At 47.9% G+C, this 13869-nt stretch overlaps 1 protein-coding gene across 1 annotated transcript in view; it reads right to left on the reverse strand.

The window, feature by feature from the left end:
- The window catches only part of CEP95 (centrosomal protein 95), a 40408-nt gene extending 28970 nt beyond the window's left edge, over positions 1-11438 (reverse strand). Inside the window, exons 1-3 of the mRNA XM_073607152.1 lie at positions 10658-11438; positions 8876-9004; positions 8689-8796 (exon numbers count right to left, since the gene is read on the reverse strand). Of these exons, the coding sequence (XP_073463253.1) occupies positions 8689-8796; positions 8876-9004; positions 10658-10661 (241 nt within the window). The 5' untranslated portion in view covers positions 10662-11438. The remainder of the gene's footprint in view (positions 1-8688; positions 8797-8875; positions 9005-10657) is intronic.
- Positions 11439-13869: the final 2431 nt, after the last annotated feature.

Genomic DNA, 13869 nt, shown 5'->3' on the forward strand with positions numbered 1-13869 from the left:
TATTTTCCGTTCCGGGCCGAGGAGAGAAGACTGCAATGTAAGTGCACCAACACACTACACACAGTAGAACATGCCAGGCACACAAAACACCCCGATCCCCCCCCCGATCGCCCCCCGATCCCCCCCCAATCACCCCCCCCCCCCTGTCACAAACTGACACCAGCAGGTTTTTTTTTTTTTTTTTTTTTTTTTCTGATTACTGTATTGGTGTCAGTTTGTGACATTTACAGTGTTAGGACAGTTAGTATTAGCCCCCTGTAGGTCTAGGGTACCCCCCTAACCCCCCCTAATAAAGTTTTAACCCCTTGATCACCCCCCGTCACCAGTGTCGCTAAGCGATCATTTTTCTGATCGCTGTATTAGTGTCGCTGGTGACGCTAGTTAGTGAGGTAAATATTTAGGTTCGCCGTCAGCGTTTTATAGCGACAGGGACCCCCATATACTACCTAATAAATGTTTTAACCCCTTGATTGCCCCCTAGTTAACCCTTTCACCACTGATCACTGTATAACTGTTACGGGTGACGCTGGTTAGTTTGTTTATTTTTTATAGTGTCAGGGCACCCGCCGAATAAAGATTTAGCCCCCTGATCGCCCGGCGGTGATATGCGTCGCCCCAGGCAGCGTCAGATTAGCGCCAGTACCGCTAACACCCACGCACGCAGCATACGCCTCCCTTAGTGGTATAGTATCTGTACGGATCAATATCTGATCTGATCAGATCTATACTAGCGTCCCCAGCAGTTTAGGGTTCCCAAAAACACAGTGTTAGCAGGATCAGCCCAGATACCTGCTAGCACCTGCGTTTTGCCCCTCCGCCCGGCTCGGCCCAGCCCACCCAAGTGCAGTATCGATCGATCACTGTCACTTACAAAACACTAAACGCATAACTGCAGCGTTCGCAGAGTCAAGCCTGATCCCTGTGATCGCTAACAGTTTTTTTGGTAGCGTTTTGGTGAAATGGCAAGCACCAGCCCCAGGCAGCGTCAGGTTAGTGCCAGTAGCGCTAACACCCACGCACGCACCGTACACCTCCCTTAGTGGTATAGTATCTGAACGCATCAATATCTGATCCGATCAGATCTATACTAGCGTCCCCAACAGTTTAGGATTCCCAAAAACGCAGTGTTAGCGGGATCAGCCCAGATACCTGCTAGCACCTGCGTTTTGCCCCTCCGCCCGGCCCAGCCCAGCCCACCCAAGTGCAGTATCGATCGATCACTGTCACTTACAAAACACTAAACGCATAACTGCAGCGTTCGCAGAGTCAGGCCTGATCCCTGCGATCGCTAACAGTTTTTTTGGTAGCGTTTTGGTGAACTGGCAAGCACCAGCCCCAGGCAGCGTCAGGTTAGTGCCAGTAGCGCTAACACCCACGCACGCACCGTACACCTCCCTTAGTGGTATAGTATCTGAACTGATCAATATCTGATCCGATCAGATCTATACTAGCATCCCCAGCAGTTTAGGGTTCCCAAAAACGCAGTGTTAGTGGGATCAGCCCAGATACCTGCTAGCACCTGCGTTTTGCCCCTCCGCCCGGCCCAGCCCAGCCCACCCAAGTGCAGTATCGATCGATCACTGTCACTTACAAAACACTAAACGCATAACTGCAGCGTTCGCAGAGTCAGGCCTGATCCCTGCGATCGCTAACAGTTTTTTTGGTAGCGTTTTGGTGAACTGGCAAGCGCCAGCGGCCTAGTACACCCCGGTCGTAGTCAAACCAGCACTGCAGTAACACTTGGTGACGTGGCGAGTCCCATAAGTGCAGTTCAAGCTGGTGAGGTGGCAAGCACAAGTAGTGTCCCGCTGCCACAAAGAAGACAAACACAGGCCCGTCGTGCCCATAATGCCCTTCTTGCTGCATTCGCCAATCCTAATTGGGAACCCACCGCTTCTGCAGCGCCCGTACTTCCCCCATTCACATCCCCAACCAAATGCAGTCGGCTGCATGAGAGGCATTTTCTTTATGTCCTCCCCCTAGTACCCCTACCCAACGAACCCTCCCAAAAAAGATGTCGTGTCTGCAGTAAGCACGGATATAGGCGTGACACCCGCTATTATTGTCCCTCCTGTCCTGACAATCCTGGTCTTTGCATTGGTGAATGTTTTGAATGCTACCATTCACTAGCTGAGTATTAGCGTAGGGTACAGCATTGCACAGACTAGGACACACTTTCACAGGGTCTCCCAAGATGCCATCGCATTTTGAGAGACCCGAACCTGGAACCGGTTACAGTTATAAAAGTTACAGTTACAAAAAAAGTGTAAAAAAAAAAAAAAAAAAACACAAACAAAAATATAAAATAAAAAGTAATAGTTGTCGTTTTATTGTTCTCTCTCTATTCTCTCTCTCTCTATTCTCTCTATTGTTCTGCTCTTTTTTACTGTATTCTATTCTGCAATGTTTTATTGTTATTATGTTTTATCATGTTTGCTTTTCAGGTATGCAATTTTTTATACTTTACCATTTACTGTGCTTTATTGTTAGCCATATTTTTGTCTTCAGGTACAGCATTCACGACTTTGAGTGGTTATACCAAAATGATGCTTGCAGGTTTAGGTATCATCTTGGTATCATTCTTTTCAGCCAGCGGTCGGCTTTCATGTAAAAGCAATCCTAGCGGCTAATTAGCCTCTAGACTGCTTTTACAAGCAGTGGGAGAGAATGCCCCCCCCCCCCCATCGTCTTCCGTGTTTTTCTCTGGCTCTCCTGTCTCAACAGGGAACCTGAGAATGCAGCCGGTGATTCAGCCAGCTGACCATAGAGCTGATCAGAGACCAGAGTGGCTCCAAACATCTCTATGGCCTAAGAAACCGGAAGCTACGAGTATTTCATGACTTAGATTTCGCCGGATGTAAATAGCGCCATTGGGAAATTGGGGAAGCATTTTATCACACCGATCTTGGTGTGGTCAGATGCTTTGAGGGCAGAGGAGAAATCTAGGGTCTAATAGACCCCAATTTTTTCAAAAAAGAGTACCTGTCACTACCTATTGCTATCATAGGGGATATTTACATTCCCTGAGATAACAGTAAAAATGATTAAAAAAAAAAAAAAATGAAAGGAACAGTTTTAAAATAAGATAAAAAAGCAAAAAAATAATAAAGAAAAAAAAAAAAAAAAAAAAAAAAAGCACCCCTGTCCCCCCTGCTCTCGCGCTAAGGCGAACGCAAGCGTCGGTCTGGCGTCAAATGTAAACAGCAATTGCACCATGCATGTGAGGTATCACCGCGACGGTTAGATCGAGGGCAGTAATTTTAGCAGTAGACCTCCTCTGTAAATCTAAAGTGGTAACCTGTAAAGGCTTTTAAAGGCTTTTAAAAATGTATTTATTTTGTTGCCACTGCACGTTTGTGCGCAATTGTAAAGCATGTCATGTTTGGTATCCATGTACTCGGCCTAAGATCATCTTTTTTATTTCATCAAACATTTGGGCAATATAGTGTGTTTTAGTGCATTAAAATGTAAAAAAGTGTGTTTTTTCCCCAAAAAATGCGTTTGAAAAATCGCTGCGCAAATACTGTGTGAAAAAAAAAAATTAAACACCCACCATTTTAATCTGTAGGGCATTTGCTTTAAAAAAATATATAATGTGTGGGGGTTCAAAGTAATTTTCTTGCAAAAAAAAATAATTTTTTCATGTAATCAAAAAGTGTCAGAAAGGGCATTGTCTTCAAGTGGTTAGAAGAGTGGGTGATGTGTGACATAAGCTTCTAAATGTTGTGCATAAAATGCCAGGACAGTTCAAACCCCCCCCAAATGACCCCATTTTGGAAAGTAGACACCCCAAGCTATTTGCTGAGAGGCATGTCGAGTCCATGGAATATTTTATATTGTGACACAAGTTGCGGGAAAGAGACAAATTTTTTTTTTTTTTTTTTTTTTTTGCACAAAGTTGTCACTAAATTATATATTGCTCAAACATGCCATGGGAATATGTGAAATTACACCCCAAAATACATTCTGCTGCTTCTCCTGAGTACGGGGATACCACATGTGTGAGACTTTTTGGGAGCCTAGCCGCGTATGGGACCCCGAAAACCAAGCACCGCCTTCAGGCTTTCTAAGGGCGTAAATTTTTGATTTCACTCTTCACTGCCTATCACAGTCTCGGAGGCCATGGAATGCCCAGGTGGCACAAACCCCCCCCAAATGACCCCATTTTGGAAAGTAGACACCCAAAGCTATTTGCTGAGCGGTATAGTGAGTATTTTGCAGACCTCACTTTTTGTCACAAAGTTTTGAAAATTAAAAAAAGAAAAAAAAAATTTTTTTTTTTGTCTTTCTTCATTTTCAAAAACAAATGAGAGCTGCAAAATACTCACCATGCCTCTCAGCAAATAGCTTGGGGTGTCTACTTTCCAAAATGGGGTCATTTGGGGGGGGTTTGTGCCACCTGGGCATTCCATGACCTCCGAAACTGTGATAGGCAGTGAAGAGTGAAATCAAAAATGTACACCCTTAGAAATCCTGAAGGCGGTGATTGGTTTTCGGGGTCCCGTACGCGGCTAGGCTCCTAAAAAGTCCCACACATGTGGTATCCCCGTACTCAGGAGAAGCAGCAGAATGTATTTTGGGGTGCAATTCCACATATGCCCATGACCTGTGTGAGCAATATATCATTTAGTGACAACTTTGTGCAAAAAAAAAAAAAAAAAAAAAAAAATTGTCACTTTCCCGCAACTTGTGTCAAAATATAAAATATTCCATGGACTCAACATGCCTCTCAGCAAATAGCTTGGGGTGTCTACTTTCCAAAATGGGGTCATTTGGGGGGGGTTTGTGCCATCTGGGCATTTTATGGCCTTCAAAACTGTGATAGGTAGTGAGGAGTAAAATCAAAAATGTACGCCCTTAGAAATCCTGAAGGCGGTGATTGGTTTTCGGGGCCCCGTATGCGGCTAGGCTCCCAAAAAGTCCCACACATGTGGTATCCCCATACTCAGGAGAAGCAGCTAAATGTATTTTGGGGTGCAATTCCACATATGCCCATGGCCTGTGTGAGCAATATATCATTTAGTGACAACTTTTTGTAATTTTTTTTTTTTTTTTTTTTTTTTGTCATTATTCAATCACTTGGGACAAAAAAAATGAATATTCAATGGGCTCAACATGCCTATCAGCAATTTCCTTGGGGTGTCTACTTTCCAAAATGGGGTCATTTGTGGGGGTTTTGTACTGCCCTGCCATTTTAGCACCTCAAGAAACGACATAGGCAGTCATAAATTAAAGGCTGTGTAAATTCCAGAAAATGTACCCTAGATTGTAGGCGCTATAACTTTTGCGCAAACCAATAAATATACACTTATTGACATTTTTTTTACCAAAGACATGTGGCCAAATACATTTTGGCCTAAATGTATGACTAAAATTGAGTTTATTGGATTTTTTTTAGAACAAAAAGTAGAAAATATCATTTTTTTTCAAAATTTTCGGTCTTTTTCCGTGTATAGCGCAAAAAATAAAAACGGCAGAGGTGATCAAATACCATCAAAAGAAAGCTCTATTTGTGGGAAGAAAAGGACGCAAATTTCGTTTGGTTACAGCATTGCATGACCGCGCAATTAGCAGTTAAAGCGACGCAGTGCCAATTTGTAAAAAGTGCTCTGGTCAGGAAGGGGGTAAATCCTTCCGGGGCTGAAGTGGTTAAGGGCCTTAGGGGAAAAAAAAGGCTTTCTTTCTGGTTCTGCCAATTCCTTCTTAATAGCCTCAGAAATGACTGAGTGCACAAGAAAAGTATGATTTTTAGGCTGAGACCTGCATACATCCAATCATGCAGAGACAATTCTTTTCTCTCCTCTTCTAGGCCCAGAGTAGTATAAATTGCTTTTAAACAGGCCATCTACCTGTTCTAAAGACAGCTTGTACTGTATTTAGAAGGTGTTCTCCATTCCTTCCTCCTCCTCCTCATCCAATTCTTCCTTAGAATGAGAGGGGGAAATGTCCCTCTTGGGTAAAAGAACCTGCTTCAGCCTCCATTGCCGGGACTAATAGTGAGTCCTGAAAGGATTGTGAGGTAGCTGGCTGACTTAGGGATGGATTTGCTAGTAAAGAGCAAAACAATTGAATGATGGCATCTAGTTCTTTAACTGATGCAATCAAATCGCTGCATGCGGAAGAAGCTTCCTCTTTAACTAGAGAGTCAATACATATTTGACATAAGGTCTTCTTCCAGCCTTCAAGTATCTTTGCATGAAGGACACTTCCTGTTAGCCACCAGATCAGAGCTCTTGGCCTGCCGTGACACAAAAAAGGGACACAAGAAAAAAAAAAAAAAAAAAACCATCCCGGTGAGACAACCTGACCTTTTAACATGGCTCACCACAGATGTACAACAGTCGCCTCATGTGCCCAGACAGGCCACTGGGGGGGGGGGGGGGGGGGGAGAGAAAGAGGAAAGAAAAAAGGAGAGAAAGAGAAAAAAGAAAAGAGAAAAAAAAAAGAAAAAAAAGAGAGAGAAACAAAGAGAGAAAGAGAAAAAAGAAAGAAAGAGAGAAAGAGAAAAAAGAAAAAGAGAAAAAAAGGAGAGAGAGAAAGAAAAAAAAAAAAAAAAAAAAAGAGAAAAAGAGATAAAAAAGAGAAAGAGAGAGAGAGACCCCATAGTAAAAATAGGGCAGTATCACATCTGCCCCTTACCTGGGCCTTGCTGGTGCCTGTCCCACTCGCCCCCATCGAGTCCATCATGGTGCGCTGTGTGTGGCTAGGATGCCGGTTCTGGACTGCAATAGTGCTGCTGTGCCAGAATCGGCAAATATGCACCAGCCCCGTTACTCCCTTTCCCCCCCCCTGCGCCTTTTGGCGGAATTGACGCCGTCCCCTTCCGGCGGATGCAGTCACTGACTGCCATTCCCAAGATGGCGGCTGCGTTTTTAGAGAGGCAGGCGGTTGCAAGGAAAATTAAAAAAAAAATGAAAAAATGATGTTTGCTTCAACCTCAGCGCCGCCCAGGAGTGGCACCCGCAGCAGTACCGGCTCTCCCCGAGCACTTTAAAGAGGGAGAAGCAGCCCATCCAGCGGCGCTCTGTGGAATGGGAGGAACAAGCTCTCTGGAGGTAAAACAAAAAAACGGTGGAGCCGGAAGCCTGGCCTCTCAGGACGGCACCTAATGCCCCGTACACACGATAGGATTTTCTGACAACAAATGTTGGATGTGAGCTTGTTGTCGGAAAGTCGGACCGTGTGTGTGCTCCATCGAATATTTGTTGTCGGAATTTCTGCCAACAAATGCTTGAGAGCTGGTTCTCAAATTTTACGACAACAAAACTTGTCGGAAATTCCGATTGTGTGTACACAATTCCGACGCAAAGTGCCATGCATGCTCAGAATCAAGCAGAAGAGCCGCACTGGCTATTGAACTTCATTTTTCTCGGCTCGTCGTATGTGTTGTGCGTCACCGCGTTCTTGATGTTCGGAATTTCCCACAACATTTGTGTGACCGTGTGTACGCAAGCCAAGTTTGAGCCAACATCCGTCTGAAAAAAATCCACAGTTTTGTTGTCGGAAAATCCGATTGTGTGTACATAGGCTAAGAGTTCCCGACTTCCCGCTAAGCGTTCCCTGCCGGAGGAAACACAAAAAAATGGCAACATGTGGGAAGGAGCCTCCTTTTAAAGTTCGTTGGAAGATGCGTTTTCTGTTGGTGAGTGGGAGGAGTCACCTTCTCAGGTGCTGTCCTGAAAGATGTTTAAGGAAAAAAAAAAGTCTTTTAAGCGGAGTTCCACCCAAAACATTGAACTTTTCGGAATTCTTCCTCCCCTCCGTTGTCACATTTGGCACCTTTCAGGGGGAAGCAGAGACCGGTCTAATCCAGGTATTTGCTCCCACTTCCGGGCATAGATAGCCACAGTATCCGCGGATATCTGGTACCGCCTCCGTCCCCTCCCCCGCTGTCTTCTGGGAGACACACAGGTCCCAGAAGACAGCAGGGACCAGTGGAATCGCGCAGCGCGAGTCGCTCACGCACAGTGGGGAACCAGGAAGTGAAGCCTTGTGGATTCCCTTACCGAAGATGGCGGCGCCTCCACCCGAGGGACAGATCGGCTTCAGGTGCCGACATCGCAGGTGCCCTGGACAGGTGAGTGTCCATATTTTAAAAGTCAGCAGCTGCAGTATTTGTAGCTGCTGACTTTAAAAAAAAAAAAAAAAGTAATAAATTAGGCGGAACTCCACTTTAAGTGACCCTGTCACTACAATAAAAATAAATTAAAGTGGGTTGCATACCTCTGCCCATTATTCAACCCATAGGCAGAGCGCCATCTAGTGTAAGAACGAACCCCAGGCTCCCAAGACGCGGGTTGCATACTGCTGCCCATTATTCAGCCCGTAGATGGAGCGCCATCTGGTGGAAGAATGTACTTCCCGTGGAGGGTACAGCTCCAGACTGAAGGTGAGCTTTGCAGCAATGAGAAATTCTATATGTTTTTTTTTTTTTTTTATCTGTGGCGAGCAATGTCATAATTTCTGTCCTGATCCCTCGACCAGCACTGGATGAATGAAAGTGAGAAGCGGGTTGCTATGGGCAACACAGACAGTTCAACTTCTAGATCCCGATACACCCTCAAGAATGTCCATTGCGCAGCCCAGCAATAGGTAGTCCGGAATGTCGCTGAGCGCTGTCAGCAATTTCCCAGCATGCACCACAGACGCCAGACCACCATCCCCTCCCCCACCATTTGTGTGCCATACCTGTTATATGAGACAGGCTGACCTGCAGGTAGTCCAGGGCCAGCGAGTCGATCACAGACTGCATGTTGTGGGCGTCGTCCTCCTGACTGCTGGGTTTGGCGATGAAATCTGCGAAGAGAAAATTGTCGTTTACGTCACTGGCGCCCCAAAAAACTTGAAATGGGGTCGTTCTGTGCCCGTCACTCACCCGGAACCTTCTCCCCCAATATGGCCTCGTACAGCGACACGAAGATGTCGGCATCGCACTGCGACAGATCTCCGACTTGCCGGTTGATGTGACATCGGCTGAGAAGGTTGTTGGCCACGGCGATCCAGTCTGAGCGGAGAGAGAGAGAGAGAGGACAGGCGATAAAGAGGAACTCCACACTCTCACTTCCTGTTGTGTCTACACAACAGGAAGTGATAGGAAATCCAAAACTCTAGGTGGTCACCAGACAGGGGAAATCATCTAATGGGGACACCTACTTGCAGGGGACTTTTCCTTACTTCGAGGAGATTTTCCCTCACTTCCTGTTGTGTCTACACAACAGGAAGTGATAGAAAATCCAAAATTGTAAGTTGTCACAAAAGCAGCAATAAAAGGGGGAAATCTTCTAATGGGGACACCTACTTGCAGGGGACTTCCCCTTACTTCAGAGAGATGGTCTCTCGCTTCCTGTTGTGTCTACACAACAGGAAGTGAAGGGAAATCTCCCCATTGGGAAAAAGATGGGAAGAAAACCTGATAGGGGGTTGAAAGCCTTACTCCATCCGAATGAAAATAAAAGCTTTGGAGAGCTGAAGTTTACTCGTCTAATCATTCAAAGTGGATGTAACTCTCAGACATGAAATCTGAACAAAGCACATCCCCCTCTATACTGTGTACTTGTCTCAGTCCAGAGCACTGAGTGTCACTTCTGTCTGCTGCCTCCTTCCTCTGCTATCTGCACAAGTCACTTCTGACAAGCAAAAAATAGTGACAGGAGAGGAAGCTCCAGCACACAGCCTGTGATTGACAGCCTCAGCTCTGTTCCTGTGTGAAAGGGGGGGGGGGGTGGGCTGTCCCTTCCCTCCAATCAGCTCTCACTGAGCTATGCAGAGTCTAACTTCAGCCCCCCACTTTCTGAAATCTCTTACAAGCTGAATAGAACCTTGTGTCACCCTGCTGGTAGTGGATCCCTCTTCCCTGCACTGTCACCCTAAATGTGAGGAACACAAATCACCTTCCACCAACATCGTCTAGGAGGATCTCTGGATCTTCTGTGAGAAAGAACATCTGACACCACAGGACAACTGTCCGCACCCGGGAGTCATCATCCTATGTGATCACTATATACACTAATCTTACAACTCCCATCTATATCACCCTCCATTACAGCAACACAGCCCGGCTCTCTGTACAACGCTGCGGTATATGTCAGAGATATATAAATGTATAATAATAATAATAATAGTGTGTGACTGTGGGGGGACATTAGAGTGTAAGCTCCTCTGGTACAGAGACTGATGTGACGGGCTCAGTGATCTCTGTACAGCGCTGCGGTATATGTCAGAGCTATATAAATGTATTATAATAATAATAATACTAATAAGTGACTGTGGGGGAGGGGACATTAGAGTGTAAGCTCCTCTGGTACAGAGACTGATGTGACGGGCTCAGTGATCTCTGTACAGCACTGCTGTATATGTCAGAGCTATATAAATGTATAATAATAATAGTAAGTGTGTGACTCTGCTTGACTGTGGGGGAGGGGACATTAGAGTGTAAGCTCCTCTGTACAGAGACTGATGTGACTGTGGGGGGAGGGGACATTAGAGTGTAAGCTCCTCTGGTACAGAGACTGATGTGATTGGCTCAGTGATCTCTGTACAGCACTGCTGTACATGTCAGAGCTATATAAATGTAGAATAATAATAATAAGTGTGTGACTCTGCTTGACTGTGGGGGAGGGGACATTAGAGTGTAAGCTCCTCTGGTACAGAGACTTACCCATAGTAATTCAGACTCCAGTAGTCAGTGGTATTTGGGGTGCCAGGTTCCAGTTGGCCCAGTCACAGAGGTAGGTGGCTCCAGTTGCCCCAGTCACAGAGGTAGGTGGCTCCAGTTGCCCCAGTCACAGGGGTAGGTGGCTCCAGTTGCCCCAGTCACAGGGGTAGGTGGCTCGTTGCCTTGGTTACAGTGGTAGGTGGCTCCAGTTGCCCCAGTCACAGGGGTAGGTGGCTCCAGTCACAGGGGTAGGTGGCTCCAGTCACAGGGGTAGGTGGCTCCAGTTGCCCCAGTCACAGGGGTAGGTGGCTCCAGTCACAGGGGTAGGTGGCTCCAGTTGCCCCAGTCACAGGAGTAGGTGGCTTGTTGCCTTGGTTACGGGGGGTAGGTGGTTCCAGTTGCCCCAGTCACAGGGGTAGGTGGCTCGTTGCCTTGGTTACGGGGGGTAGGTGGCTCCAGACACACTCAGCTCTCAGGGGCCCCGTTGTCAGGCAGCCTTGGGGACATTTAAACGGCCGAGTTTTCTGATTGGTCGTCCGCAAAGCCGCTGTTACTTCCGGATATGACGTCACCCCCCCCCGGTAAAACCGGACTATTTCAAACCCGCCGCTCCTCTCCCGAGCCTCTATCCTCTCAGTTTCTCCACCGCCGGCTCCTCGTTCTAGTTTGAACCGGGAACACCGAGACCGGTTCCCTCACGCCGAGCCAGGGTATCCCTCCGCCGCAGGGTAGTCCCGGCCTGACGTCACCGCACGAGGCAGGCCTGGGCGGGGCTGGAACCTCTCCGGTGATGTAATGGGGGAGGGGCAAACCGTCTCTGCTGTTGCTATGGTGACTAGCGGGCTAAGCGGTGCTCAATGTGTCCTTCCGCCATTGTTGTGTCTGTGATGGGGGGAGGGGAAGGTTCACGGCCAGCCAATGAGGGCCAGGCAGGGGGAGACCAATTCCCACCCCCACAGAAATACAAGAATCAATAAAACCCACAGAATGGGAGCATTTCCGGCTGTCCACAGGAAGTGAGATGTTTCCACAGTCAGGGAATTCCCTTCTGGGTGTCCCCACTGGAAAATTTCACCTCACTTCCTGTTCTGAACAAACCAACAGGAAGCTTCCCCTTCACTTCCTGTCCTATGACCTCTGGACAGGAAATAGGATGTGGGTGTCACCAGTAATAGAATCAGTGGAGTCACCACATCACTTCCTGTTCTACAACCCCTGGACAGGAAATGGGGTGTCAGAGCCGAACCTAGGGGGGTGCTGGGATGGGCTCTGCCCCCCCCCCCCCAAACTTTAGTTGTGCTTCCCCCGGACTCTGAGAGTGATGCACTGACATCAAGTAAGGGGGCACTCTAATGTAAGGGGGCACTCTGATGGGGGACACCTGATGTAAGGGGCACTCTAATAGGGACACCTGATGTAAGGGGGCTATTTTGATGGGGACACCTGATGTAAGGGAGCTCTCTTGATGGGGACACCTGATGTAAAGGGGCTGTCTTGATGGGGACACCTGATGTAAGGGGGCTCTCTTGATGGGGGACACCTGATGTAAGGGGGCTCTCTTGATGAGGACACCTGATGTAAGGGGGCTCTCTTGATGAGGACACCTGATGCAAGGGGCACTCTTGATGAGGACACCTGATGTAAAGGGGCACTTTAATGGGGACACCTGATGTAAGGGGGCACTCTGAAGGGGACACCTGATGTAAGGGGGCTCTCTTGATGGGGACACCTGATGTAAGGGGGCTCTCTTGATGAGGACACCTGATGTAAGGGGGCTCTCTTGATGGGGACACCTGATGCAAGGGGCACTCTTGATGAGGACACCTGATGTAAAGGGGCACTTTAATGGGGACACCTGATGTAAGGGGGCACTCTGAAGGGGACACCTGATGTAAGGGGGCTCTCTTGATGGGGACACCTGATGTAAGGGGCCTCTCTTGATGGGGACACCTGATGTAAGGGGCTTCTCTTGATGGGGACACCTGATGTAAGGGGGCTCTCTTGGTGGGGACACCTGATGTAAGGGGGCTCTCTTGATGGGGACACCTGATGTAAGGGGGCTCTCTTGATGGGGACACCTGATGTAAGGGGGCTCTTTTGATGGGGACACCTGATGTAAGGGGGCTCTTTTGATGGGGACACCTGATGTAAGGGAGCTCTCTTGATGGGGACACCTGATGTAAAGGGGCTGTCTTGATGGGGACACCTGATGTAAGGGGGCTCTCTTGATGGGGGACACCTGATGTAAGGGGGCTCTCTTGATGAGGACACCTGATGTAAGGGGGCTCTCTTGATGGGGACACCTGATGCAAGGGGCACTCTTGATGAGGACACTTGATGTAAAGTGGCACTTTAATGGGGACACCTGATGTAAGGGGGCTCTCTTGATGGGGACACCTGATGTAAGGGGGCTCTCTTGATGGGGACACCTGATGTAAGGGGCTCTCTTGATGGGGACACCTGATGTAAGGGGGCTCTCTTGATGGGGACACCTGATGTAAGGGGGCTCTCTGGATGGGGACACCTGATGTAAGGGGGCTCTTTTGATGGGGACACCTGATGTAAGGGAGCTCTCTTGATGGGGACACCTGATGTAAAGGGGCTGTCTTGATGGGGACACCTGATGTAAGGGGGCTCTCTTGATGGGGGACACCTGATGTAAGGGGGCTCTCTTGATGAGGACACCTGATGTAAAGGGGCTCTCTTGATGGGGACACCTGATGCAAGGGGCACTCTTGATGAGGACACCTGATGTAAAGTGGCACTTTAATGGGGACACCTGATGTAAGGGGGCTCTCTTGATGGGGACACCTGATGTAAGGGGGCTCTCTTGATGGGGACACCTGATGCAAGGGGCACTCTTGATGAGGACACCTGATGTAAAGGGGCACTTTAATGGGGACACCTGATGTAAGGGGGCTCTCTTGATGGGGACACCTGATGTAAGGGGTACTCTGAAGGGGACACCCAATGTAAAGGGGCTCTTTTGATGGGGACACCTGATGTAAGGGGGCACTCTGAAGGGGACACCTGATGTAAGGGGGCTCTCTTGATGGGGACACCTGATGTAAGGGGCCTCTCTTGATGGGGACACCTGATGTAAGGGGCCTCTCTTGATGGGGACACCTGATGTAAGGGGCTCTCTTGATGGGGACACCTGATGTAAGGGGGCTCTCTTGATGGGGACACCTGATGTAAGGGGGCTCTCTTGATGG

The sequence above is a fragment of the Aquarana catesbeiana genome, linkage group LG12, assembly GCF_042186555.1.
Source record: "Aquarana catesbeiana isolate 2022-GZ linkage group LG12, ASM4218655v1, whole genome shotgun sequence".
Taxonomy (NCBI): Eukaryota; Metazoa; Chordata; class Amphibia; order Anura; family Ranidae; genus Aquarana; species Aquarana catesbeiana.